The following is a 25,698-nucleotide window of genomic DNA, read 5'->3' on the forward strand; positions in this document are numbered from 1 at the left end:
GCGCGCCCTCAACCATCAAAACCCCCTCCCCGCCCCGCCCGCCTATGAGACTATACGAAACCAACATCCCGAAACGATCGCGGCGTGAGTAAGCAACAAAACAGTCGTCGGCGATATAACCTCACTATCCCCGAACGAACCATCTCAATAAGGTGTTGTGGGGTGGATGGAGGTAGTGCGATTGGCTGGTGGGGGTGCGTGGCTTTCGATGATGTGGTATTTTTGGCGGGGCGGGGAGGGGGGGAGAGAGCTATGACGATAGGAGATAGCGGGGGGGGGATGGGGGACCCCTCATTTCCCCTCTCCTCATGTCCCCAATGGATGGGTTTATAAGCAACGTGGACCTTTCTGCTGGGGTGAGCTGTACATTGTTTATATATTTCCTCCCTCTCTCCCCATTTCTGTATTCCAATTGAAGATTTTCTACAAGCTCCTTCTTAGACAAACATCCTTACTCTGAGACTTGGAATTCATTACGCTCGTACCTACCCACAAGCTTGAACAGACGACCCCCTCCGGCTAAAATGGCTTCCACCGACGCCCCAAAGGACCTGCCTAAGATGCAATACCGCTTCTTGGGCCGCTCTGGTCTCCAGGTCTCTGCTATCTCCCTTGGTGGATGGCTCACCTACGGTGGACAAGTCGAGGATGGTATGTCCCCCCATTTCCTCCTCCTCCCCCCTCCCCCAATTCCTCACTCTCCGTATTCCCACACCACGCCGCTAACCCCCCCTCCCACAGACAAGACCTTCGCCTGCATGAAAGCCGCCTACGACGCGGGCATCAACTTCTTCGACTGCGCCGAGGGCTACGCCGGCGGCGAATCCGAGAAATCCATGGGCGCCGCCATCGCCAAATACGGCTGGTCGCGCAACGACCTCGTCATCTCCACCAAGATCTACTGGGGCGGCGCCTTCGGTTCCAACCCCGTCAACAACACCGGGCTCTCCCGCAAGCACATCATCGAGGGCGTGAACCAGTCTCTGGAGAGATTGGGGCTGGACTACGTGGATCTGATTTATGCGCATAGGCCGGATAGGAATACGCCTATGGAGGAGACAGTTAGGGCGTTTAACCACGTTATTAACCAGGGCAAGGCTCTCTACTGGGGAACCTCCGAATGGAGCGCTTCTGAGATCGCAACCGCCTGGCGCCACGCCGACCGCCTCGGTCTCATCGGTCCACTGATGGAGCAGCCCGGTTACAGCATGCTAGCCCGCGACAAGGTGGATGGGGAATTCAACCACCTGTACGAGGAATTCGGCACCGGCCTCACCATCTTCAGCCCCCTGAAGACCGGCATCCTGACCGGGAAATACAACGACGGCATCCCCGCCGACTCGCGCTACAGCCGCGACGACAAGGACCCCTTCATCCTTCGCATGACCAAGGAGTTCGGCGAGGGCAAGTGGGAGGCCCAGCTCGAGACGGTGAGGAAGCTGAAGCCTGTTGCGGATAAGTTGGGCGTCACGCAGGCGCAGTTGGCGTATGCGTGGGTGCTGAGTAATAAGAATGTGAGCAGTGCGATTATGGGCGCGTCGAAGCCGGAGCAGGTGTGGGAGGCGGTTAGGTCGCTGGAGATGGTGGAGCTTTTGACGCCAGAGGTGTTGGAGGAGATTGAGGGGATTTTGGGGAATAAGCCGAGTGTGGCGCCGAGGAGGTATTAGATGGGGGGGTTGTCTGATGTGTAGATGTTGGATATAAGGTGCTGTTTTGTGGATACTCTATCTTGGTGGTTGATGTTTAAAAGTTGAATACAAGATGCTGTCTTGGGGGTACTCTCTACGTTGTGCTCTCTCACGCTTCACTCTCTGCTGTATCTTCATTTTATTATTTTAGTGACTGTTAAGTGACAGACTTATCTGATTGACTAAACTACTCCCATACTACGTATGAGGGACTACGGCTATGAATACTATTCACAGCAACCAGCACTAAAGCAAAGGTGTTCAATTACTCAAAGCCATAATCCAGATCCTCAAGCCCTCCTATCCCCCGCGGATAAACGAGCATCCGCGAATAAACTAGAATCAATACCATACCATAGTCGTATGGTGTCTCACAAACAGTACGACATGTCACATTTCCCCCCCCCGAAGCCATTTCACCCGAACGAAAACCTTACATTTCTATCCCCCAGATAAGTTAAAATTTTGTGCTCAAATATGTTCCAGGCCCAGCTTATCTCTCAAGGAGCGAGTTCAGGGTGTTGGTATTAGACAGTACGTCGTAAAGCGAAAGGCCCAGCCAATACCCAGGGATGCGGGTGATAGATTGGTGTCTTAGATGTGAGGAGGGGATTGGTGGTGTCTCAGGGTTCAGTCAGGTAGGACGGAGAAGTTGGGGTGATATGGGGTTTTTGCATAATGACTTGTACTGCTGTTTGGAAGAGTCCCAGAGACCTGGAGATACGATATGTACGCCCGTTAGATGGCGTAGTAATTCAAAAGCCTCCCGTTTCGTCCAGCCAACGTAAGAGTCCCCAGAACGCCATGCAAAGTTGGGCCAAGACTACGTATAGCTGGTAACCACGCTCAAACACCCGATATTCTCTGGTAACATCGCATGATACCTGTTACACATTTCTGCGCTGTTTAAGACAACCCGTCCCTGGGCAGAGATGAATTGTGATGTGATGAGTAGTTTTTCTAGGCATTTGGCCGGGCAACCGACTGGTCCTTTGGGAGGTTTCACAACGGCGGTTTTCTCAGCTGACCTCCCGAAGGCATACAATAAAGGCCGGAATAATAGGGGTATAGCTGAATTAGAGACATACTTTACACACTGTGATAGTAGTGTAACTCGCTGGGCTGTTGAAGCAAGGGCTACTAATCAATCCCTCGTCGCAGCTGATACTATTCCGGCGTTTATTGCAGGCCTGGTAGTTTCCCTTTGCAGCTGTAACAAAGATAGTTGGTAAGGTTTTAGAAATAGCAAAGGAGACAGTAACGGCCGGTGATGCATTTGGGAAGTTCAGCTATGCCCGAGAGCAGCTGGAGCAATAGGATTGAGAATTGCTAAGACAGCGCAATTATCGACTTTGTCTTGGGCCTCAGAGTCAATCTGCACATAGTTAGCTGAGCTGATACGGAGCGCATGACTGAATGAGCTCATGGGCTATAAGACTAACATGACTCCCTTTGGATATTTTCTTTTCAACAGCACTCCTAAACCTACCTTCGAATCCCCAAAAAATGCTCTTCTCCAAAATTCTCCCACTTGCTGCCCTTGCTTCCTTGGCTACCGCTCAAGGCTACCGTAAAAGATTTTGCATTGGTTTTTAAAATAAACAAATGGAGACAGCTAGCTAATAGTGATTTAACGTAGGCAAAATTCGAGGACAACAATGGGGGAGTCTCCATCATCGTATCAGTTAGCTGCATCAACAGGGAGCCTTCAGAGTAAGCCTACATCAATTAAAATACCTACATAACTCAGAGACATTAACAAATAATAAGCAGCCATATAATAACTAACGGTGACTGATGCTAATTAATGCCAATTATATGGGTGCGTCACAACCCCTACCCTGGAGACATTTGTAGCAACTTTTGCTGATATCGTATAGTAAACGAGACTGCAGCGATGATATATACGATATGTTTTATCCAGGAGTCCACGATGTTACTGGTATCATATACAACTCAGTCCGATGCACTAGTCTAGTAGAATAGAGGAGTTGTGCCAAGGCTACTATTCCGGCCCCTTTTTACATACGAGCTAGTTCCATCTTGCAATGTGACAGATATTTGTGGTGAGACTTTTTTTTGGACATAAGTGCTGAGACTGTAACGGGTGATGATGGATTTGGGAAGATCAGCTACGAAAATTACGCTCGAGTGCAAGCTGATGGAAGGGTCGAGACATTACAAGACAATAATACCCGACGTTGTCTCGGGCATCACGGTCCCCCTGCACACAGTAACGTAAGGCAAGGCGATACACAACATATAATTAAATGGGTTCACCAGCTATAATACCAGCATAATTCCCTTCAGATATTTACTCTTTGACAGCACGCACTCTCGAACCTACCTTCGAAAACAAGCACCTACTTCAAAATGCGCTTCTCTACAATCCTCCCACTTGCTGCCCTAGCTTCCTTAGCTACCGCCCAAGGCCCAGATTACTGGGTAAGATCTCGCAATAACTTCCAGAATGAAATAGAGACAGACAGCTAATAGTGATTTTAATTCAGGGGAGATTCTCAACCAAAGGCGGAGAGAATTTCGACGTGACAGGGCCAGGTTGTGTCAACTTCAAGAAAACACAGTAAGCCCACACATCGATCAAAATAGCCTACATATATAGCTCCGAGGTACTAACCAAACAACAGGCCAATCTACAATACACTGACCGTGAGGATTCCATTTCGATGCGACGTATTCGAGTACGTAGCGACCTCCAATGCTGCACTGCAGATATCCGTCAGTAGTAATTTTGCTAATATCGTTCGTTATAGGGCTGGAAACTGCCTTGGTAGACATGCGCCATTCTATGCGGGCGAGCACGAAGTTACGGATATTGTGTTCAGGTCTGTCAATTGCTATTTCACTTAAATGGCTATGATGAAGGAGGGATTATGTTGAGGGTATGGTGTTTTCATGCCTGGCCAAAGGATGGCGATAATGGGTTTGACGCATCAAAAGTGGCTCGTATTTAGCTAGTTTGATGAAATACAGATCCTGAAACTTTGCTACTTGTTTGATAAGCTCTGCTTTCCAAAAACAACTCTTGGAAGAAAAACTAGACTCGTACCTGACAAGATGGCATCATTGCTGAAATAAATGATGGGTGTTATTTCGAGGCCCCTGAATATATTTGTGTAGCACGATTGTGTAGATATACTACTAAAACACCAGGTATTGAACGTAGCTTCAGTCCCGACAAACACCCACTTCGAAAAGAGTACTCGTAGCTCTGAATAAATGGGTATAAATTACAGTCTATACTTATATCTAAACGCAGATACGCAATAAATGACGAAATATCCCCCCATCGCCATCTCCAGTCCTACATCCAACTCCTCATCCTCACCTCCTCAAACACCCACCCCATCTGCTGAAACTTATACGTCCTCCACGACTCCCTCGAATGTAGCTTACCCCACCCATCGCCCCAAACAGCTCCCCCATCGATGACCCATGTCCCACAATCATTAGGTTCAACCCCTCCCCTCCCTCGCCGCATCCGCACACATCATCATCCGATTCATTGCCGGTGTCCGCGCATGAGACGTCAACGTGGTACTATGGTTCGGATACGCCGGCAGCCCCGACCAATCCACCGCATCGCGATGCTGCGCATGGTACCCTGTCGAAAGCATGGCACGGAGCGCTTTAGGGTGCGAGGGGATGTTGAACAGAGTCGGCGGCGGGACCGGGCGCAGCGCAGGGACGATCTGGGCTTGTATTTTCGGAGAGTTAGGAGGGAGAGGGAAGAAGATTCGCAGAGACGTCTCGACCGTGCGCTTTAGTGGGAAGGTGACGATGTGTGTCACTCCGACGCGGGGGAAGTGATTGCGGATTGTGGCAGCTTGATTGTGGCAGCTTGATTGTGTCCAAGAGTGGACAGAGGGGGGTCGGGACGTATGATCGTGCGGTTGTTGCGGTCGTAGTCCTGGACTGCCTGTGGATAGTGTTAATGAGGTTCTGAGTAGTTGGGGAGGCTTACCTTGGTGTGGCGGATGAAATGGACGAGGATTTTAGGAGGTGGAGGGATGGGGGGCCGGATCAAGGGTGTTAGGAGGGGGACTGTTGGCGGTGCCTTGACAATCGTAGACACTCCCGTTGTCGGCGGTCTCGTTGTGGGTGGTTTCGTTACTGGCGGTCTCGTCGTAGGTGGTCCCGCCGTGGGAGGTCTCGTTGTGGGTGACTTCGTTGTGGGTGGCTTCGTTGTCGGTGGCGCTTTAACAGTCGCAGGGACACTGACACCCGTCGTCGGTGGTGCTTTATCAACTCCAGGGACACTGACACCCGTTGCCGGTGGTGCTTTAACAACCTTAGAGACACTCAGTGCCGGCGGTGTGTGTGTCAACACCGGCTGGCACACTCCCTGCTGGTGGCAGGTTGATAGCCGTAGAGACACTGCCATTTTGAACTGTTCCAGGAGCAGCTGGAGACGGGATGTTGTCCGTGGGAGGAGAAGTTGTAGTCGGTGCTGGTTCTAAGCCAGCAGCCTGAGGACACTCTTCGTCAGCGGCGCACTCACAGCGATGGAGGCACTCGTAGACACACTCGTTGCTGGTGGTGGGCCAATAACCGGAGAGTCACTGTCGATCTGGACTGCGGGGGGTTCAAAAATTTCTTCTCCTGAGCTGACTTCGCCGTCATCTTCATCGTCCCTTTTCCTCTTCCGAGAAAGTGTATCCTTGTTTTCGTCTCCACTCGGATGATGAACATGATCCTCCTTGTCCTTGTCATTCTCCTCCGCCTTCTCCTCTTCCTCCTCGTCGTCCTTGTCATTCTCCTCCGCCGCCTCCTCCTCCTCGTCAACCTTGTCATCCCCATCATCCCCATCGTCCTTGTCATCCTCATCATCCTCCGTATCCTCCTCATCGCTCGAGCCGACCTCCTCACTCATACTCTTAAGATGATCCGCAAACCCCCTCTCCATAATCTCCACATCCCTCTTCAGCTCCCTCTTCAGCTCCCTGACAACTCCATTACCACTGCGTTTCTTCCCCTGGATTCTCTGCTCCGTGCGCGGTGCGCGGGATGGCGTGCGGGTGTTCATATCGACCAGCAATATGCACGTAGGAAAAACAACAAAAACTGAAGCAGGCGTGCAGTGAATGAGCTGCGATACAAAAGGACAAGGGAGATATAAAGTTAAAAATGGGAATAATCAACAACCGAACTCGCCATCTCTCTCCTAACATTCGCCCTCTTCGTCAACCCCGCCCTCCTCATCCTCGCCGGCGCATCACTACACTCCTCTAGCGCCGCCGAAGAAGCTTCACTATTCGCCATCCACGACCTCCTCTCTACCACCGTCGCTCCCGTCGCCGGCACAGTCTTCGCGCTCGCGGTCCTCCTCTCCGGCATCGCCGCAGGCATCGTATGTACCATCGCCGGGCAAATGGTTTCGGAGGGTGCGCTCCGCTGGTCCGCGCCCCCCTGGGTGCGACGGCTTGTAATGAGGTTGATTAGTATCACGCCATCTATTATTATCGCCGCGCCGGTGGGGAAGGAGGGGCTTACGGCGGCGCTGAATGGGAGTCAAGTTGCGCAGTCGGTCGCGCTGCCGTTTGTGATCGCGTCGTTGATTTATTTCACTTGTAGGGGGAGGTATATGACTGTGAGGCCGCCGAGAGCTGGTGTGGAGGAGGAGGAGGAGAGTGATGATGAGGGGGGGAGGGGGGTGCTGGTGGTGACGCTGGTGGGACTGGGACTGGGAGGGGATGAGGAAGGTGTAGTCAGTTTCAAGAATAGATGGGTAACGGCCGTGTTTGCGGTTGTGGTGTGGTTATTTATTGCCATTATGAATGTGGCTAATTTGGTGTTGTTAGGGAGTGGGAATTGAAGATGGTGTGTTTGTTTGTTTGTGTGTTTGTGTGTGGTGGTTTGGACGGTTGGGGATGGGGAAATGGGTGATATAGTTCATATGATTTACTTCTCGTCTATCTTTTACGATTTTATCTATCTCTTTACCACAGAAGCGAGGTTATATTGTGCAGAGCTCATCTGAGTAACAGAATGCTCTAGCGCAGATTGAACATAGCTCTCTTGCCAGCGCTACTAGAGATATGCACATAGATTTAAGGGAGATACCTTATTTTAAGATGTACTTCAAGTATAATTGTCTCTAGTTTACTTCCTAGCATATGAAATGCTAAACTAGCTACTCAACTAATCATGGGCCACCTGCACGTCCATTTCTGTCCATCCACGAATTGCCCTGGTTTTGACACGAACCGACGACACAATAGTAGTAGCTTCCTACTGTATGGTCGTTTGGTGAAACCAGCACATATCTGTCACCGAATTGGGTTGGATCGCATCGACTTCGCTGCCGCTCACGGACACTATAAGCTGTATGCGCAGTGTTCTTCCAGATGCAGACGGTTTGCCCTTTATGGCCAACGCAGCCGTGTTGGTTCCCAGTCATCACAGTTTTCGTCACGGAGAAACCGCCCGATGCCCAACCAAAGAAGTTACCACCAAAACTGTAGTTAACAGAGTATGATATAGCGTTGCTCTCTCCGACATTGCAGCTGTCGGCTCCACCGCACTGAATAGGTATCTACAGTAATATATACGTTAGACTTCTCTATTTCATTAAAATAGTTTGGACTGGGGGTTGGGGGGGATGCTCAGTCCACAACGTACACTAAGCTGAGTGTGGAGGTAATTCTGGTGCGGATCCCCGTTACCAATGAGGACAACGTCAGAGTGCCAAGCGCAATCAGGAGGACCATTCGCGCCGCTAGTTCCACGAACGTTTGATTTTGGGGGGTGCTCGGACGTTGAAAGTGAGATTTCACTAAGATCGTATTCCTTTGACCCTGCAAGTCGGGCTGCAAAGATATTCGAAGTTGTCTCCATGTCAAGTGTGCCACGAGTGAAGCAAGCCTTGCTATTTTCCGCGCTCAAAGGCTTGGCCTGTAGGGAATTGGGGACCTTGATTGAGCATCGTACGAAGCTATCAGCGTCGCTGTACATTCTGGTGCAGGTGATTCCTCCTGAGAAATCAGCATGCTCATGCACCATGTATGATTGCCCGTTTAGTGTGATATTCCCTATGTTAAATCGTGTCAGTATCTGCACATGAAGAATAAGGGGAGGAAAATGAAGAAAAAAAACGGTTTCAAAGTTACCTGCACCGTTTGAATCAAGGTCTGTAGAGATGGGGAAGTCGGCGAAGGCCCCAGAATCTAACGTCTTGCTGCAGGACTGTCCTAAGACCTGGGACTCCATGTCCACAACAACGACTTCTTGCTCCAGACTCGTTTTGTCGAACTTGATGAGAAGGCTGGCCTCCTTGAGATCTCGTGGAAGAGACGACAGGTGTGGAGCTCCCAAAACGACGGGCACAATCCACGTCATGGCTGCAAGAAACATCATCTTGGCTGAGTGGAGGAGTAAGCTGTGATCATTAGTAACAAAATCCATCGGATATTGATACTTTCACTTACAATCGATGTGAAAGTTTTGCTAGGATTTGTAACTCTGTGCCGAGTGAGTTGCTTGTCCTAGTGTTTTGAGAAAGCTCATCGTGCTCTATTTATTCTTTTCCAAACCACTAGATTCTTCACTCCTGGATCAGTTTCTTGAATGAGCGCATTTGCTTGCAGGGAGTCAATTCTCCATCGCAATGATCATCCGTAGGGTTCATCCATACGAAAAGGTTGTTGGTTCTTGGAAGCTGAGTATTCATGGCACATATCCCAGTTGAAGGACCATCCAACACCTACGACAATTGAATATTCATGTCACATATCCGAGTTGAAGGATTATCCAACATATGCTAAGAAATTTAACTTGCCTCTACTTGAGTTGAAGGATTCTCCAACACTTACTAGGAAATCCAACCTGCCTATACTAGATGGTATTCCGTTAGGACGCATGTGAATCCTTAAAATAAACATGTTGAAGGGAGCTGATTATGACTGCCCTATAAGACACCCATATACACGTAGACCAACTGAAATAAAGCCAATTAGGTATCTAACACCGACGCACTTGCAAGGCTTAACTCTAACCATGGCTAACAACTTATCCAACACCAATGCACTTGCAAGGGTTAATTCTAACCGAGGCTACTCGGTAACAACTTATCTACCGCCGATGCAGTTGTAAGGGTAAATTTCGCCTCTAAAGAAACTCTTTCTTGGATACTGCGTGCCTATTCTAACAAGAGAACCTCCAGGCTCCTCCCGTCTTCTCAATATATCTACGTAGCTAGGTGTTGTATGCTGACCGTAGCCCCATGGGACAGGTGGATACGATGTTGGGATCGTCGTTGTCACCAGGCACGGAGTAGGAGCCCTCCACTCCTACGGAATAAGGGGCTCACGATCGGCATAAATACCGTACGCAGGGTGCGTAGAATAGTTAAGTTAATTAATTGATTTGTTATACTATATACGACTATATACTGTGATACTGTACGGAGTACTGCCTAAGGTACTGAGCCGACTGCACTCACTGCCAAAGTGATAATTGCGGCCGTAACGAGGATTGGCAGCTAATCTGTACGGCGATCCCCGCCGGCCCCCAATTGCCTCCAACACTAGGGTCTTCTAGTCAAGGCTGAAACACTTTTTCCCTGTAGGATTGTTGGAAGGGCTTCGGCTTCGCCGACGACGAGGAGGGCGAGAGACTTGGCCCTTGTTTGTCCCGCCAAGGCGAAAGCCTTGGCAACCAACACCCTACCTCACCCTACCTACCTACCTATTTTGGACTTCCTCCTCCGAGAAAGACAATTCTAAGCGCCTAATGCTCGTACGTCGTCCTTCCTATTTGAAAGTCATTCGCTCCGCGAACACGATATAACATTAGTCAGCGAGGTAACATTCGTCGAAGCATTTCTATATAATGCTTGTCTACACACCACTGCATTACATCGTATTCTGCACGCTCGAAATAGTCCGTAATGTTATCCTCAACCAACATCATACTGTTACTCTCCTCGATTGTTTCTCTATGTTTCGCGCAAAACTCTACTACTGAACCCGTGTGCGATAAATATGTCATACCTGCAGAAATCAATTCGACGCTTGCAAAGGAGGGTCCAGTCTGCGGTTTGTCACTCGAAACGCATCTCGATTTCACTCAATGCTGCGCCTCAAACCAGCCGATATACTATACAAGTACATGCACGTATGTTGAATTTTTTCGTGTCAAATTCTAACTTCTTCATTGTTCAGTTCGAGGAGACATACTAACCAGTGGTACTGTACCGTAGCCAATACTGTCGGGTAAACAAAAACCAGACAGATGGTTTCTTGGATTGTGCTAGGGTTGTGGCACAAGGTCAAAATCTCACTCTCGGCATTGTAGGCTGTGAAGGTGGGGCTGGGAGGATCGGGCAGATGTCTTTAGAGGGAGCAGTCTTAGGGGCTGCCTTCATAGGGTTGGTTTTGGCCTTTTAAGTAGAGATTCAAATGTATTATATAGGGCATTAATCCCAGAACCCACCTGCTGGCGGTGTTTTTGGTTGGTACTTTGAGTATACATAAAGTTTTTCCCCACCTCTTTATCTATTTAATAAGGCTCTTTCTTCTACACGATTTCTGAGTTATATAAATCATTATTTGTGAATATGTCTAGAACGAAACTTCGCCCAGCTCAATTCCTCCTGGTTCAGATACGCTTTCCCTACACAGGATGGAGGTGGATAGAAACTTAAGCACAGTTTTACATACCATCGAGGCAAGGCGAAGTATTAAGGAGGTTTTTTTTCAATAACATCAACGTCGTCGACATCTACTTAATTATTTGGTATGGTTGATTAAGGTTTGGGACTACCCCGGGTTTTAACATTTAGCCGCCCCCCCCGCCTAATCTAAACTTTCAACTTCATTGTCATAGGTGAGTAGTCTCATATTTAAAGTTTCAACCCTGCCGCCATAGGTGAGTAGCCTCATATTTAAAGTTTCAACCCGCCATAGCAGTGTTGAGGTTAGTAGATGGTAGTCTGAACTTCATTCTAGCTTAGGCGGAGGATTGTAAGGATGCCTCCTTACTCGGGTTAGTTACGGCCGTCACGTGGCGCCATCGAGACTCGGGGCCGTTACGGGTCAGTCGCGACTGACAGCCTTAGGCACATAGCGTAAGGAAGCCTTAGGCAAATAGGGAATTAGCTGAGTTGGAGGGGTTTCGGGTATTTAAGGGAACAGCTATAGAGGGTTACATCTTCATCCTTTTTGTATCCTTTGTAGTAGACCTATAGGATTGCGCTAACTTCTATCTGACTCGTACTCCTATATGCAACTTCTTGTGATATAGTGCCCTGTGTCCTTACAAGGATGGGGAGATGATAGGACGTAGGGGGTCCTCTAGACATCCTTAGGATTAGACTTAGAGCTAAGGTAGTTACATGTAGGGAGCTAGGGGCTAGCTAACTAAGTTAGACCTGTTTTAGATATAAAGAGGAATAGACTTAAGGGGTTCTCTCTTTATCTTTTTTATATCCTTTATAGTAGACCTATAGGATTGTACTAACTTCTATCTAACATACACTTTTATATGCTACTCCTTATAATATGGTGCCTTATGTCCTTATATATAGCCTAAGCCTAGACCTATACTACTGTAAGGCGGTCCTCACGTGATGGCACGTGAGGTGCCACGCCGAAGGCAGCCCTACGGTGGAGCTGTCATTCGGGTATAGCCCGGTTATTAGGGTTCACGGGATAGGAAGATATATCAGGGGCTGGAGCCTCAGTGGAGGACTCCAGTCAATAGTCGCTGTATCTACGTAGACCTATTGTGCTTACTGAATGCGATACCCTTCCTGCCTCCTGACCTGGTTCCCTGGACTCCCGTGAGACCCTAGGCTTACGCTTTACAACTACTTAAGGTTCTATAGTTTCTTAGAGTTCACTAGATACTATAGAGTTAATTCTAAGCACAGACTACTAAGAATATCCTCTTTAGGACTTTCTTAAGTATGTGAGGATTAGATAAGAGACAACTTACAACCTAGGGTTTAGGCTGCTAGATCTTCTAGATTCGTTTAAACTATTAATTAGTCTCTATATATTAAATTCTACATCTAGTAGGGAACTAGTTAAAGGGTCAGCTTATTTATAGGTTTGCATACATGCTAAGAGGTCACTGCTAGCTGTGTAGAAGCAGAGAAAGCAACTACCTTTACGAGAACGAATTGTAAGCAGACCTAGTAGGCAATTAACATATTTAGCAGCTAATGACGAACTGTTAATACAGCTGAAAGAGGATGACAAATTGCCATGGGACAAAATTGCAGAGTTCTTCCTAGGAAGGACTAAAAGGACGTTGCAAGTGCACTACTGCACAAAGCTGAAGAACCGCTCGCAGACGTCGAAGTTTAAGAAACGCAAGGGAATATGCCCATTAGGGTTTTTAATGGACCTAGTTAATCCACAGCTTCGAAATGCTCTTCCTTCCACACCATTTCTAGCAGCAACTGCCGATTCCACCAAGGGTGCTCACAGAGGCATACTATCAACCCCTCCCTCCCCACAATCCACTTCTCCCTAACCTACTCAAAATAGATAGGGGCATCCAGCACTGTCGAGGCAATGGCAGACCAGAACGTCGTTGTCGACTTAGTATCACTTGGATATACCTTCTTGAAGTGTCGAGTTCGGTCCTCGAAGCCCTCAAAGGCCCTCCGAGACTGTTTTGTTCTATTCGCTGCCTTTTGACGCATGGTTGTCGAGGGATAGGAGGTGAAACTTCGGACAAAGAAACCCTATGGCTTATGCTGCGGAAGGTGGAAAACAATGAGCTCGATGAAGAAGAAAGGAAACCCACGAGTTAATGCAAATGCCTGGCGGAACCCAGAATAACGCCCTGGGACACTGAAAGCATGGTGAAAGGAGGCCATCTGAAAGAATCTCAAAGACACTCTAATCAAGACCAGAATGTGCGAGAACGGTTATGAGACATCCTCATATGATATAAAAATGCGAAGGCGGCAAAAGACGAGCCTCTCTCTGTGTCTTATTTGGGAAGGAACCAACGTAAACTTCACGTAAAACTTGACAATTATAAGACAGTCTACGCCTAGCTCGGATTCCTATATCCCTCGACGCGTCTAATTAGGAAGTAGCGAAGCACAACCCATCCAAGCGCGCTTAACACCCAAAATACAAAAAAAAACACCCTCCAAAGCTCAATTCCACCCTCTCTTCTCCAAAAGAACCCCAAGACAGACTCCAATAACCTCCTATCCATGATCCCCCCAAAAAAATTGTAAAAAAAAGCAAAAGAACCAGGTTCTGATTTCGATGTAGGCAGCTACCCACATCGACTCAGAACCAGTAACCAAACCCTCCTCACCATTGCGTGTACGGCATCCCGGGCGCCCCCGGGCGCCGAACACACAATGACAATTTGGATTTCATATTACCTGGCGGGATGGGTGAGAGAGCTACCAACTCAGCCATTCCGCCAGACTTATTGGGGGTGGACTTAGGCTTGGTTATATGGTTTGGTTTGCCGCTTGGTTGGGGAGGGTCAGATGATTGGGGGAGGGGGGTGGTAGGGGAGAGGAGGTGGCCAGGCACAAGGGGAAGGAACAAGGAGATGGCTTGGGGGTTTGGTAGTTAGAGGACGTAAGCGCGAGATAATGGCAGGTAGACAACGGAAATGGGTATATACTGTACGGAGACAAACTTGTGAATAACATACACGAGAACCACGCATAATTTGTGTAGACACTTGTCTCACGAATAAGAACGCCATGGAAATAGAAAGTGTCTGACCCCAATGGCAACCAGCAGCTAAACAGCAAAGGATAAAGCTTCAGGGACGCCGTGAACCCAAACTTTGGAGTAGACACTTGTCTCACAGACACAGGCACTGACCCAGCCCGACCACAGCATTAGAAGCTGACAAAACCTCCACAGCAAACCCAGCGATTAAATGCACACAACGTCGATAACGAGGCTATAAAAAGAAAATCAAAACCTACCAATATCTTCCTACCTTCCGCCCGCAATCTGAGATCGGAGATTCTTGAAGTCGATGTTAGGCTCAGGCACTGACCGCCACAACATAGGAAACTTGTCAAACCTTCGACTCTCATCAGTCACTCACCGTCACATTCACCCTCTCAGCCCCTGAAACAGGTCTCAACCCCCTCCACCGTCCTCCCTTCCCCGCAAACCCTTCGATCACCCACCAAGGCGCGACAAACACCACCCCCAACACCCCCAACACCACCACCCGCGACAGTCACACAACCTGACGTCGTTGTAGCACAAAACCCCCTCCTCGCCATGCAGCAAGGCTCATCGCAGCTCTCAAGCAAACGTCAAGGAAACGTTGCGCGACATACCACCCTCCGCCAAGCATCGCGCTCATGCACGCACTCTCCTCGCACAGGTCCCTTTCGGCCGAGGTGGGGCGGCGCTGCAAGGGACTATCGGATTATCACCGTGCTAGCGGTCTTTGGGACGCCGGCGCGCTTGGTCCGCTGTCAGGCTTTCTGGGGGGGGAGATGTTGGGTTTCTTGACAACGAGTGCGTGTGTGTATAGTATGTTGATGAGGGTGGGTGGTGTGGGATTGGGAAGAGGCGACATATGTTTTCTTCGCGGTGTCGGTGTGAGGGGTGGGAGGGGTGCAAGGTAGGTTGGGGATAGGATCGTGGATCAGATTCATGTCTCTCTCGGTGGGACGAAATCAGGGAATTCGTCGTGATGCTGTTTATAAAGCATCTCGGACCACCCCATAGCTGACTTGCAATAGGTGCCGAGTCGCGGCTGTAACCACTCCTCTTTGTGGCCGAGTCTGGGGGGCGACGAGGGAAGGTCTGACCTTACCCCATCGTCGACATGCCGTGCGCGCGCCTGTGCCACTCCTAACGCCGTTTGTACCTACGCACAAGCTATTCCAACATCTGTGCAACAGCAGTCCGCCGACGATGACGATCATCCAATATCGGAAATCACGACTCGCTCACCTACCAATCTGCCGTGGAAGAATACCGACTCCCCATGCGGTACAAACCCTCACGCTCCCACAGCATCACGACATCCGAAAAGCATCACACCTCCAAACCCCATTTCCCCGCATCCCAAAATCCCAAAATCCACACCTGTCACCCTACGAGTCGTGACCCAAACATAAACCCCTCAGATCTCACAAAGTAAGTAATTCGCCCTCTCCTCTTCCAGACAAAATAAAATCCACTCCCTAGCGCCCCTCTCCAACGCAGAACATAAACGCCACGACCAACCAGACGAGGTCTAAGGACTGCAGGCCCAACGCATGGCAGCATGCGATCGCGGCTGGTGGTACGACATTCCTGAACGGTACAAATGGCCCCGTCAACTCCCCGTCAACTCCCCCGCTGGCTGGCCCCCCTCGACCGAAAATGCGCGATATGCACGAGTCGAGTCGAGTCGCAGGCCTCGTTTTTCGCCACTGCCTGGCCGCGCACGCAGGTGCAAAAAAAGTGACAGTTCTGCAGGAAGTAAGGGGGGATTGAATACAATTGCCGTTTTCTCCTCCCCCTTTTCTCGCCTTTTCTCGGCGCTGGGACTCTATCTACTCGCCATAATCGCCATATCCAGTAAGGGAAATCCCAGTCCCGCCGGGAGAAGTCCGTTCCAAGTGGGCCGATTATTGGCTTGCCATACCCACTGTTCTGGACGGGACGGGCGAGTTGTCGACCCGCAGGTAGGTGGGAGCGGAGGGGATTGGTGCGTGGACAGGGGGATGTGGACACTATATGTCCACTATGCTTGATCATGCTTGACGTCTTTCGGGCCCCTGTCGGACTGAACCCACGGCGCCATTTTGCGAGGGGATGGTCGAGGGGTAGGGGGTAGACCAGAGCGTCGGTGGCGAATGGCATTTACCGTTCACTGACTACGGAGTACTACACTGATGCTACTGTACCGTACTTGAAAGAGTGGTAAGTGGTAAAAAGAGGTACGTACGCGCAACACAGGTGGGTGCGGAGAAAATGGGGGCACGACTCTATCCCCAACCTGCTCGAGAATCAAGTTTCGTCGCTGGCGCAGGTGTTCAGTCAAGACATGATAATTGACGTTGGGATGGGATGGGAGCGACAGCATACGTATGTTGGGATGGCTGGCGCGCGTGTCGCAGTTAACTGCTTGCATCATATCGATCTCATAGTTCCTAACACACACGATACGATGCACAATTGCCAGTTTGGGGTAGAAAGGGAGACCAGCGTTGTGGGGGTGGGTGGATGTTGGTGGACTAGAACACCCGACGATGCTGGGAACTTGCTAGCCGCTAGAGGGCGAGATTGGCACCTTGGCACCGCAAACAGCGCGGGAAGGTCGATTGATTGCCCAGATTAAGTATCTCATACCACCGATTTGCTTGTTTGCTGTCGCCGTTGCGATTATTTGCCCATTATTCCGTATCCCTTTCATTTTATTCTATTTTATTTTAATAGTATAGACATCTATTGTAACGGGAATAATATGGCCATTGCGCGCATTCTAATATCGAAACTCAGCGATATTGGGTTGGTCCTGGGATGGTTTCGTAGTTAGGCAGGGTATCAGAGACAGTAAGTACTCGCGCCGTAATCTGCCAGCATTTGGGGGTGTGAAGTGACCTCTCCCTCTCCCTCTCCACCATCCACCACTACCCCCAATCCACCTCCACCACCACCCAATATTGTCTCTCAGGGTGAAACCAGGTAAACCCACTCGCTCCCTTATCCTTTTCACTCCCTTCACTCCCTTCACTCCCTCACCCTCACCCCAACTCTCTCTTCGCCCCCCTCAAGAACAATCAGGAATCCCCAGGAGATATACTTCTACACTTGCCCTGTCCACTACTTTGCTGTCTGTGGAATCTGTGGGATACTTCAATTGGTTCCTGTTCTGTTGAGAGAGAGATATATACCTTGGGTCGCCTGCAACTCGGAAAGATACAGAGAGAGAGAGCGGAGTAGGGTGGGACAACTGCTACACTATCACGACATCATCGGATTGTCTCTTTGCGCTACCATCAGCCCCTCGATTACAATACCAACCAGTTTATATCCACGATTACCACCTCCCGTCGAAAGTTTATCCAGTCGACAGCCACTCCTTCAGTATATCTGATCGACACCTCGCTCTCCCTTCACCACCACCAATCGACCTTACAACACCACCACACCACCTGTCACTCCAACAACCACACTCTCCCTCAACCTCCCACACTCCTACACTCCCACACAATGTCTTCTCCCACCACCACCACCCCCCTCCCCATCGGCCTCTCCATCCCCTCCCGCCCCTCCCAACCTCTCACAACAATCGACGACGTCTCCTCCCTCCTCACCCTCACCCCAACACGCACCTCCACCCCCCTCTCCCCCTTCCACGACGCCCACTCCTCCCCCCTCCCCCTCTCCCAACAACCCACAAAAGCCGACTCCAAGTCCCACCTCAGCACCTACGAATCCGACCTCGAAGCCGGGCTATGCGAGACCACCACCGCCACCAAGACCAGGTCCAATACCAAAGGCGGCTTCGGCGGCAGCGCCCTGGCCCTCGCGCAGAAGAAGTCCAGCGGTGGCGCGACGAATAAGGAGTGCACGGTTTGGCCGGGGCAGAAGGCGTTGAAGGAGGCGAAGATGGCGGAGAAGAGGAGGACGGAGTGCTGGAATCCGATGAGGGGGTTGGACTCGAGGACGAAGTTTTGGGTGAAGATCGCGATTGGGGCGGTGATTGTGGGGTTGGCGGTGGGTGTTGGGTTGGGTATTACCAGGGCGGTGCATGGTGGTGTTTGGCATGAGAATTCGTGAGATGGTGGTGGTGAGTTCGATCTGTTCCGTTGGTTGTTGCTGGTGCGATGCTGACTTGTTGTCCCTAGTTGATCGATCTCTTTGTCTGACCAAGACTGGTGTCGACCTTCCTCCTCCGACTTCTCTCGGTATCACCTGCGACCCAACCACTCGCAAACTTCGTTGTATATATTGCCTCCCCTTCTCGGCGTTCCCATCACACGGCGTTATCGGATATTTCCTACCTGCACCCTTTCCAACTGTCGATTCCAGCATCCACAACGAACCCCATTCCAACCCCCACTACCATCGACTTCTGTTCATACTAAACCCCTTCAATCACCGCCATCTCCTTGTCGCAAGGATCACATCATACCCCTTCTGTTGTATCGTCGCATACCCCGCAACTGCATCGCTGGTCGGAGAAGAAAATATGGGAGATGCGGATAATATGCATTTCACTTCTTTTTGAAGCTTGATGGATGGAGTGGAATGGATGCCGACAGACTGGCTTCTGCTGGGCTTTACTTACTGAGGTGCTGGATAATGAATGAAATGAAATCAAACCTACTGCTGTCTCACCCACCACTTGACCGTGACGTTCTTGATCGCCTCTTGTCCACGTTCGTGCTTGTAGGTCCTTGACCTCACGTCTCAAAGGCATCCTGTATCGTCAACAAACAATACAAAGTCGTCAGTAAATCGCACCGTAAATCCCATCACCAGTAGCATCCAATAACTGACGTTGGAGGGGCGGTCACCATGCTATATATCCCCCCCAACACCCCTCTGACAAATCAAGTAAGCAGGGCTGTCGATCTCGGATGCCTCGGACTTTGTTTTGGACTTTCACAAATACATATGCGTGACACCCCAACTTTGTTCTCCACCTTGTAAAAATCGTGCATATGTATGGGTTCAGTTTAATGTCTTTTATGTGTGTGTTATATGTTCTAGAATTGTCTTTTGTTAGGGTTTGTAGGGGAGTTACTTCGTTAAATTGGTTTGTGATTGAGACAAGATTTCATGGTTGGGCGATTGGTGAGCATTAGGATGACAGATTATCACATGACTATATATCTTGATAGACACGTGATGGGATCTGGCCTCCAGGATGGGGTATGGGGCGCAGGGTAGGAGGGAGAGTAAAACGATAAGATAAGTTAGAGTGTGGATGAAGATAAGAGGGATAGAGAGGAGATATGAGGCTGGGAAATGCCGGAAAATTAAATATAAGTCTGTGCAATTAAGTCACTATCACTGGCCGCCATCATTTCATAAGCGTCTCTCTTCCCGCGGATATGTAAACTCCCAACCATTCGCACCAAAATTACGAAAAGATCCGCAGTATATTAGCTATAGTATAATACAAAACGAAGATTATGTAGACGCATAAATCGCAGCGAACGCTAAGTTTTATTTACAACAGATAGCGATAATCGGGGCTCAGATCCTATTTAAAAAGGTTAGCATCGGCTCAAGACCACCAAGCATCAAACATGCCGTCCACCCGCTCCAAACATGACTACTCCACGCCGTGATCGGAACAAACCAGACGACACCTCTTAAACCTCTCACAAAGTTCATAGGAAAAAGGAGAAGGGAAGAAGAAAGGAAGAAGAAGAAGAAAAAAAGTAAACTCACCCCCAGCTCCGCCTTCTCATCCTCCGTCAAAGTCGACGTCCCAACCTCCCTATCCCTCTTCCGGTTCTCATACACGACCGCAACAGCATACGCACAGCACGCCGCAGCACTGAGACAAATGAAGCCAATGCAGATGCTATACCCATTCCTGTAGTGATTCTTCTTATCCGAATCCAGAAAACTATACGTCGCGATGATACCGCCGATATTTCCAAACCCAACCTGCCACGCCGTGCCGACAGCGCGGCGATGATGCCCGCCGAGATTCATATTGAACCAGCACACGATCACTGGCATGGCGCTGTAGGTGCCCATGGCGATCAGGAAGAGCGCGCTGTACTGCGCCATGACGTTGTTGTGGATGTGGAACAACATCGCGAAACCCACCATCGAGACGCACATCGGGAGAAGGCAGAAAGCGAAGCGGTGACCTGTGCGATCACTGAACCAAGCTACAATCATGGAAAACCCGAATGCAGCAGCCCACGGAGGGACGGAGCGCAGCTGCGTCTGGATGGGGCTGTAGTTCAAGCTGGAAATAATGGCGGGTGCGAAGAAGGCGTACGAGTAGGCTGGGACGATAAGCCCGAAATACATGATTCCGCCGAGGTAGATCTTGTAGTCCTTGAAGACGCGCCCGACGTCGCGGAGGGTGATGCTGCGATCCGCCGCCGAACGGCCCTGGTCGACGCGCAGACGGCCAATGACGAACGCGCGCTCGTCTTCGGTGAGCCACTTCGCGTCCTCGGGGAAGGAGGGAAGCATGAAGAAGAACATGATGGCGACGACGCAGGTCAGCACGCCCTCGAGGATGAAGATCCAGCGCCATCCGCGGTAGCCGCTCAGCATGTCCATCTTTCCGATTGCGGAGGCGAGGAGGCCGGCGAAGCCGCCAGCGAGGGTGGTGGAGGAGAAGAAGAAGGAGTATCGGCGCTGCGCTTCGGTGCGCTTGTACCATAGTCCGATGAGGAAGAAGCAGCCGGGGAACATGCCTGCTTCCATCATGCCGAGGAAAAAGCGCGTGGCGAGGAGGCCGGAGTAGTTCTGCACGAGGCCCTGGCAGATGGAGACGAGGCCGAAGGTGAACATACAGCCTGAAAGCCAGACGTGCGGGCGCAGCTTCTTGAGTAGGATGTTGGCAGGGATCTCGAAGAAGATGTATGGCACGAAGAAGATCGTAAGGGCGGTGTTGTATTTGACGCTCGATGTCTTGCCGGTCTCGTCGATGAGGTGGAGGTCCTCGACCAGGCCGAAGGACTTCGCATTGGCAATGTTGACGCGGTCGAGGAAGGCGAGGAGGTATAGCACGCAGAGACACGGGATGACCCTCATGTCGACCCTGCGCATCAGCGCCGCCTCGGTCGTATGAGGCGGGCACACGGCGGGCGCGTTGGCGTCGACGACATCGTTGCCCTCCGCGTCCTTGTTGTCGTAGAACGTCTTCTCGCCAGGAACACCAGCATCGTCAATGACTGACGAGATAGGCGATTCTGCATTCGCTGCGGCCTCTACAGAAATCCAGTCAGTGGTTGATCGATCGCATCAAAGACGTCGGCTCAATGAGCCGATCGCCGGCTGGGAGCGGACTACTAACTCTTATCGCCGAACCCGAACATCTTGAACGGAACACAAATATCAGAATAACCTCTTATTCTTCCCTTCAAAATGCGCAAATCTTTTCAAACAATCCTTCTTTCGCATATAACCAAGAAAAGAAGAAGAAGAAGATCCAAGCCGACACACCTCCCTACAGAAGTTCGTAGCTGGGCACCCTCGCGAAAAAGCAGCAGGATCTGCAAAAGCCCTACCACCAACTGGCCGATCCGCGTCCGAGTTAAGTAGGTCCCCTTCACCACCATGACACACTTCGCGGGGCAGTCACACACAGCAACAGACAGCGCCGAACATCGCCTGCATCGCCTTGCATCGCCTCCCGCCCAGGCCCGCAGCGCGCCACAATTACAAAGCCGCCGGCGCGGCGGCGGGGGTGGTGGGACAGTCGTCGAAGGATCGCCCGCCCAATCCGCGCCCGCGCGACTCGGTCTAGCCGGTGCGTCGCACTCGGTAGTGGTGGGGATCGGGGATTCGGGGATGGGTGATTGGGGCGAGGGTCAGGCCAGAATGCGGGGAGGGAACGAGATTAGGTGGGCTTGGGGAGGAGTCAACTGCTGTTTAGTGAGGTAAGAGGGCCTTCTCTCTCCACAGTTCTGGACTGCGCTTTCGGCGTGCTGTTTTTATGATGGTTTTAGCACCGGATGATGGTCTTGGCTCCTTCTCTTTTTTGCTTCCATGAGGCTAATTACCCCAATAAACGTGGAATTGGCTCCGCACTTCTCTTGGTCGTACTGCGACCTACCGCGCTACCAAGGCCAGCCAGTGCATCACCTCCCTCCCATAACCGCAAACTGGCACGATCGGTCACGGGTCCTACTCCATCAGTACGATGATAGCTTCTAGCTCGCTATCTAGCATGTATAATTTGGGGTATTAGGGGGAAAGTTGACAGTCTTGACAAAAAAAAAACTGGCACCTGTCTGTAGGTGCGGCTGTGCCGAGGCCACCATCGTCATCTCCGCACAGCGCCTCGTCTCGGTGCTTGTTTTTGGGGGCGCGAACGCCACCCGGCGAATGTGGAAGGTGCAGTGCCGTGTGACGGGGAGAATTTGCCGTTCGTAGGAGGATCTTTACGTACTGTTAAGCGGAGGGTATCCGTTCCCTTCCCCCGTAGTGGCGTAAATGTATGATTATGATTATTTCTGGGCTTACTGCAGCGTCAGTATGTAAGGTATAGTAATCACGCCGATGGAGGCTAAGGATATCAATTTGTTGTCTGAGGTGGTCTAGAGTTGGAGACTTTCCCCAAGTATCCTTCGTAGCGCACATGGCGTCTTCCGTCCACCGTACTTCCCTCCCGTACCCCGATACCCGATAAGCTCGCGAGATTCAGATCTGGCGATAATGCGGGGTCAGGCTGAGGCATTTTTGGAGAAATGCTGACTTCCTTATGAACGAAACGAAACGACCCCACCAACCAAAACAATTACTAAAACATGTATAAAACTTATATAGATCGTTCAATTCTCATTTATTGATATTTTTTTGCTACTTCTATCGCGTGATCGTGAGACTAATGATTTTCTTCACCAAATATTCAAAAAAATAAAAAAACTCATAAAAGACGTGCGAGCCGCCAGGTTGGTATCAGCCTCCAAGTGACCCCGCATACATTCGTCGGCGTCGTCGCGGAAATCCAAAACTCCTCGCTGACAAGGTAGGTGGTGGGGATGTGTGGGGGAACATATCTAATCATCAAGGTGGATCTTGACATTCTTATCCGCGGCCGGGATAACCTCATCCTCCTTCTCCCCCTTCAGCGTCGGCAGCTCCTCGATAGCCTCTCTAATAATCCCCAAGGCCTTCTGCATATCCTCCTCGGAAATCACCAACGGCGGCGCAAACCGAATGATATTCTCATGCGTCGGCTTCGCCAACAGTCCCTTACTCTTCATCAACATACACAGATCCCACGCCGTGTGTCCACCCGTATGCGCCTCATCGATGATAATCGCATTCAGCAGTCCTCGTCCCCTAACCAGCTTCACCATCGGCGAATCAATCTCCCTCAACCCCTTCCTGAGCACCTCACCCAGCTTCTCCGCGCGCGCAGTCAACCCCTCCTCCTCCATCACCTCAAGCGCACGCATCGACACCGCGCAGCCCAACGGGTTTCCACCGTACGTCGACCCATGCGTCCCAGGCTCGACGGTCAACATGATCTCCGCCCGTCCCAGCACGCAGGCAACGGGGTACATACCCCCCGACAGCGCCTTACCCAGCGTCACAAGATCAGGCGTGATGTTCGACCACTCGCTGCACAGCATGCGGCCCGTGCGTCCGATACCCGTCTGGATCTCATCGATGATGAGGAGGACGTTGTGCTGTTTGCACAGCGCGTGCACGCGGGTTAGGTAATCGTCATCTGGGACCACGACACCGGCCTCGCCCTGGATAGGCTCGAGGAGGATGGCGCACGTCTCCTTGCCGTGCGCGGCGAGCACGTCCTCGATGTCTTGGACGTTGTTGTAGCGGATCTGCTTGCCGGTTGTGGGGTTCACGGCGCCGATGTTGGGGACGTAAGGGCCGTAGTTGGTGCGGGAGTCGGGGTCGGTGGAGAGGGTGATGGCGCCGAGGGTGCGGCCGTGGAAGTTGTCCGCGGCGGCGAAGATGAGCGCTTTGTTTTCGGGGATGCCCTTGGACTTATATCCCCACTTGCGAGCGATCTTGAGCGCGGTCTCGACGGCCTCCGCGCCGGTGTTGACGGGGAGGACCATGTCGTACCCGAAGACGTCCTTCATCTTCTCCGCCCATTTGGGGAAGACATCGTTGTAGAAGGCGCGCGAGGTGAGGGTCAGGCGCTGGGCTTGGTCGCAGAGCGCCTTTACCAGCTCGGGGTGGCAGTGGCCTTGGTTCACGGCGCTGTACGCGGACAGGAAGTCAAGGTAGTGCTTTCCCTCCGGATCCCAGACGTCGGAGCCGCTGGCGCGGGCAAAGACGATGGGGAGCGGGTGGTAGTTGTGTGCGGCGTACTTGGCCTCTGCTTCGATGGCGCTGGCGCTGGATGTGGCATGGTATTGACCGGTCACCTTCGCAGCGGCCTGGCCCTTACCAGCAAGTCCATCTGCATGAGGAGCCATACTGGATATTGGTTTGGGGGGTAGTGGTATGTATGTATGAATGAGTGTACTTGGGTAGTAGAGTATTGGAGTTGTTCACGTTGAGTGTCCTATCGAACGATATTCTCTAGAGGGGAATGGTTCTTTTTGGGGTAATAATGAAGGGGGGGAAGTGGGATGAGGAGGGGGGAGGGAGCCAACCTATATAGTCAGACAAACGCTCCCGGAATGTAAAACAATGGTAATGGAAATACTAAGCATGACCGCGGAGACCCCTCAGACCCCTCACCTTTTCACCGAACTTCCACGGGGGTTAATTGGACATTGTGGGCGTGACCAGACGCAAGTTTTGATCGTGTTGGTGAAAATCGTTCAGACTTGCCTATAGGGAATTATCATCGTGTGTAACTGCACATAGGGGAAATGGCGCCTGGAGAGGTGGATGTGGTGGGATGGCTGGGTGGATGTCGATGACGAGAGGAGAGACCAGTAGAGGCCAGTCAGGAGGAGTTAAGACCACCAAAGACGGCTATCTGCGGACTTGGAGAGAGGCGATTGGTTGGAGGGGAGGAAGGGAGGAGGAATGACTAAGAATGGAGTTTGATTGGTTGGACGAGGGGTGGAAGGGGTCGTGGATGGTGCTTATGTAAGGCATGGGGCGATAAGATACACTAATTGGCTTAGGAAGGCATTGGCGATAAGATAGACTGATTGGATAGTACGCTAAGGCACGTGATTATAGGACAATGATAGCCTAGCGCCATTGCCAATACATCACATGACAAAAGATCACACAAGTCACGTGAGTGTATATATCGTGACTAGCACTATAACTAAAAAGTCACATGACTATATACTAACCTAATACCATTACGTCACATGACCACTAAATTAAAATCATGTGCACCCAACCCACACCAATATTGTACTATTACACGCTATGCTAAATAAAGAAAAAAACAAGCT

At 50.8% G+C, this 25,698-nt stretch overlaps 8 protein-coding genes across 8 annotated transcripts; 3 read left to right on the forward strand and 5 right to left on the reverse strand.

The window, feature by feature from the left end:
• Positions 1–264: 264 nt before the first annotated feature.
• Positions 265–1,777, forward strand: VE01_01187 (uncharacterized protein). Its single transcript, XM_018270713.2, has 2 exons — positions 265–651; positions 742–1,777. Exons 1-2 carry the CDS (start codon positions 525–527, stop codon positions 1,665–1,667), a joined length of 1,053 nt encoding a protein of 350 aa, XP_018134298.1. The 5' UTR covers positions 265–524; the 3' UTR covers positions 1,668–1,777.
• Positions 1,778–4,061: 2,284 nt separating this feature from the next.
• On the forward strand, positions 4,062–4,559 carry VE01_01188 (uncharacterized protein; the record flags this gene model as incomplete). Its single annotated transcript, XM_018270714.1, has 4 exons — positions 4,062–4,133; positions 4,199–4,272; positions 4,337–4,390; positions 4,463–4,559. 4 exons carry the CDS (start codon positions 4,062–4,064, stop codon positions 4,557–4,559), a joined length of 297 nt encoding a protein of 98 aa, XP_018134297.1.
• A 605-nt stretch (positions 4,560–5,164) lies between these two features.
• On the reverse strand, positions 5,165–6,093 carry VE01_01189 (uncharacterized protein; the record flags this gene model as incomplete). Its single annotated transcript, XM_018270715.1, has 3 exons — positions 5,165–5,535; positions 5,589–5,628; positions 5,674–6,093. 3 exons carry the CDS (start codon positions 6,091–6,093, stop codon positions 5,165–5,167), a joined length of 831 nt encoding a protein of 276 aa, XP_018134296.1.
• Positions 6,094–6,165: 72 nt separating this feature from the next.
• VE01_01190 (uncharacterized protein) lies at positions 6,166–7,058 on the reverse strand (the record flags this gene model as incomplete). The annotated part of the gene is made up of 2 exons (XM_018270716.1): positions 6,166–6,798; positions 6,879–7,058. The coding sequence occupies 2 exons, from the start codon at positions 7,056–7,058 to the stop codon at positions 6,166–6,168; spliced, it is 813 nt and encodes a 270-aa protein (XP_018134477.1).
• A 22-nt stretch (positions 7,059–7,080) lies between these two features.
• Positions 7,081–7,524, forward strand: VE01_01191 (uncharacterized protein; the record flags this gene model as incomplete). Its single annotated transcript, XM_018270717.1, has 1 exon — positions 7,081–7,524. The coding sequence occupies one exon, from the start codon at positions 7,081–7,083 to the stop codon at positions 7,522–7,524; it is 444 nt and encodes a 147-aa protein (XP_018134478.1).
• A 755-nt stretch (positions 7,525–8,279) lies between these two features.
• On the reverse strand, positions 8,280–9,047 carry VE01_01192 (uncharacterized protein; the record flags this gene model as incomplete). Its single annotated transcript, XM_018270718.1, has 2 exons — positions 8,280–8,740; positions 8,819–9,047. 2 exons carry the CDS (start codon positions 9,045–9,047, stop codon positions 8,280–8,282), a joined length of 690 nt encoding a protein of 229 aa, XP_018134479.1.
• A 10,625-nt stretch (positions 9,048–19,672) lies between these two features.
• On the reverse strand, positions 19,673–22,000 carry VE01_01193 (uncharacterized protein). Its single transcript, XM_018270719.2, has 3 exons — positions 21,654–22,000; positions 20,060–21,567; positions 19,673–19,868 (listed from the first exon to the last, which is right to left on the reverse strand). The coding sequence occupies exons 1-3, from the start codon at positions 21,673–21,675 to the stop codon at positions 19,836–19,838; spliced, it is 1,563 nt and encodes a 520-aa protein (XP_018134480.1). The 5' UTR covers positions 21,676–22,000; the 3' UTR covers positions 19,673–19,835.
• Positions 22,001–23,128: 1,128 nt separating this feature from the next.
• CAR2 (ornithine aminotransferase) lies at positions 23,129–25,242 on the reverse strand. Its single transcript, XM_018270720.2, has 2 exons — positions 25,022–25,242; positions 23,129–24,933 (listed from the first exon to the last, which is right to left on the reverse strand). Exon 2 carries the CDS (start codon positions 24,751–24,753, stop codon positions 23,362–23,364), a length of 1,392 nt encoding a protein of 463 aa, XP_018134481.1. The 5' UTR covers positions 24,754–24,933; positions 25,022–25,242; the 3' UTR covers positions 23,129–23,361.
• Positions 25,243–25,698: the final 456 nt, after the last annotated feature.

The sequence above is a fragment of the Pseudogymnoascus verrucosus genome (genome assembly GCF_001662655.1).
Source record: "Pseudogymnoascus verrucosus strain UAMH 10579 unplaced genomic scaffold scaffold_3, whole genome shotgun sequence".
Lineage (NCBI taxonomy): Eukaryota > Fungi > Ascomycota > Leotiomycetes > Thelebolales > Thelebolaceae > Pseudogymnoascus > Pseudogymnoascus verrucosus.

Bases quoted from the DNA above. Each gene is read 5' to 3' on its own strand.
- VE01_01193 (XM_018270719.2), bottom strand. From the start codon at position 21,675: ATGTTCGGGTTCGGCGATAAGA. The intron at 21,568-21,653 runs GTTAGTAGTCCG...GGATTTCTGTAG, and splicing joins GTTCGGGTTCGGCGATAAGA to AGGCCGCAGCGAATGCAGAA. The intron at 19,869-20,059 runs GTGAGTTTACTT...CTTTTTAAATAG, and splicing joins ATGAGAAGGCGGAGCTGGGG to GATCTGAGCCCCGATTATCG.
- CAR2 (XM_018270720.2), bottom strand. From the start codon at position 24,753: ATGGCTCCTCATGCAGATGGACTTGCTGGTAAGGGCCAGGCCGCTGCG.
- VE01_01187 (XM_018270713.2), top strand. From the start codon at position 525: ATGGCTTCCACCGACGCCCCAAAGGACCTGCCTAAGATGCAATACCGC. The intron at 652-741 runs GTATGTCCCCCC...CCCCTCCCACAG, and splicing joins CGGTGGACAAGTCGAGGATG to ACAAGACCTTCGCCTGCATG.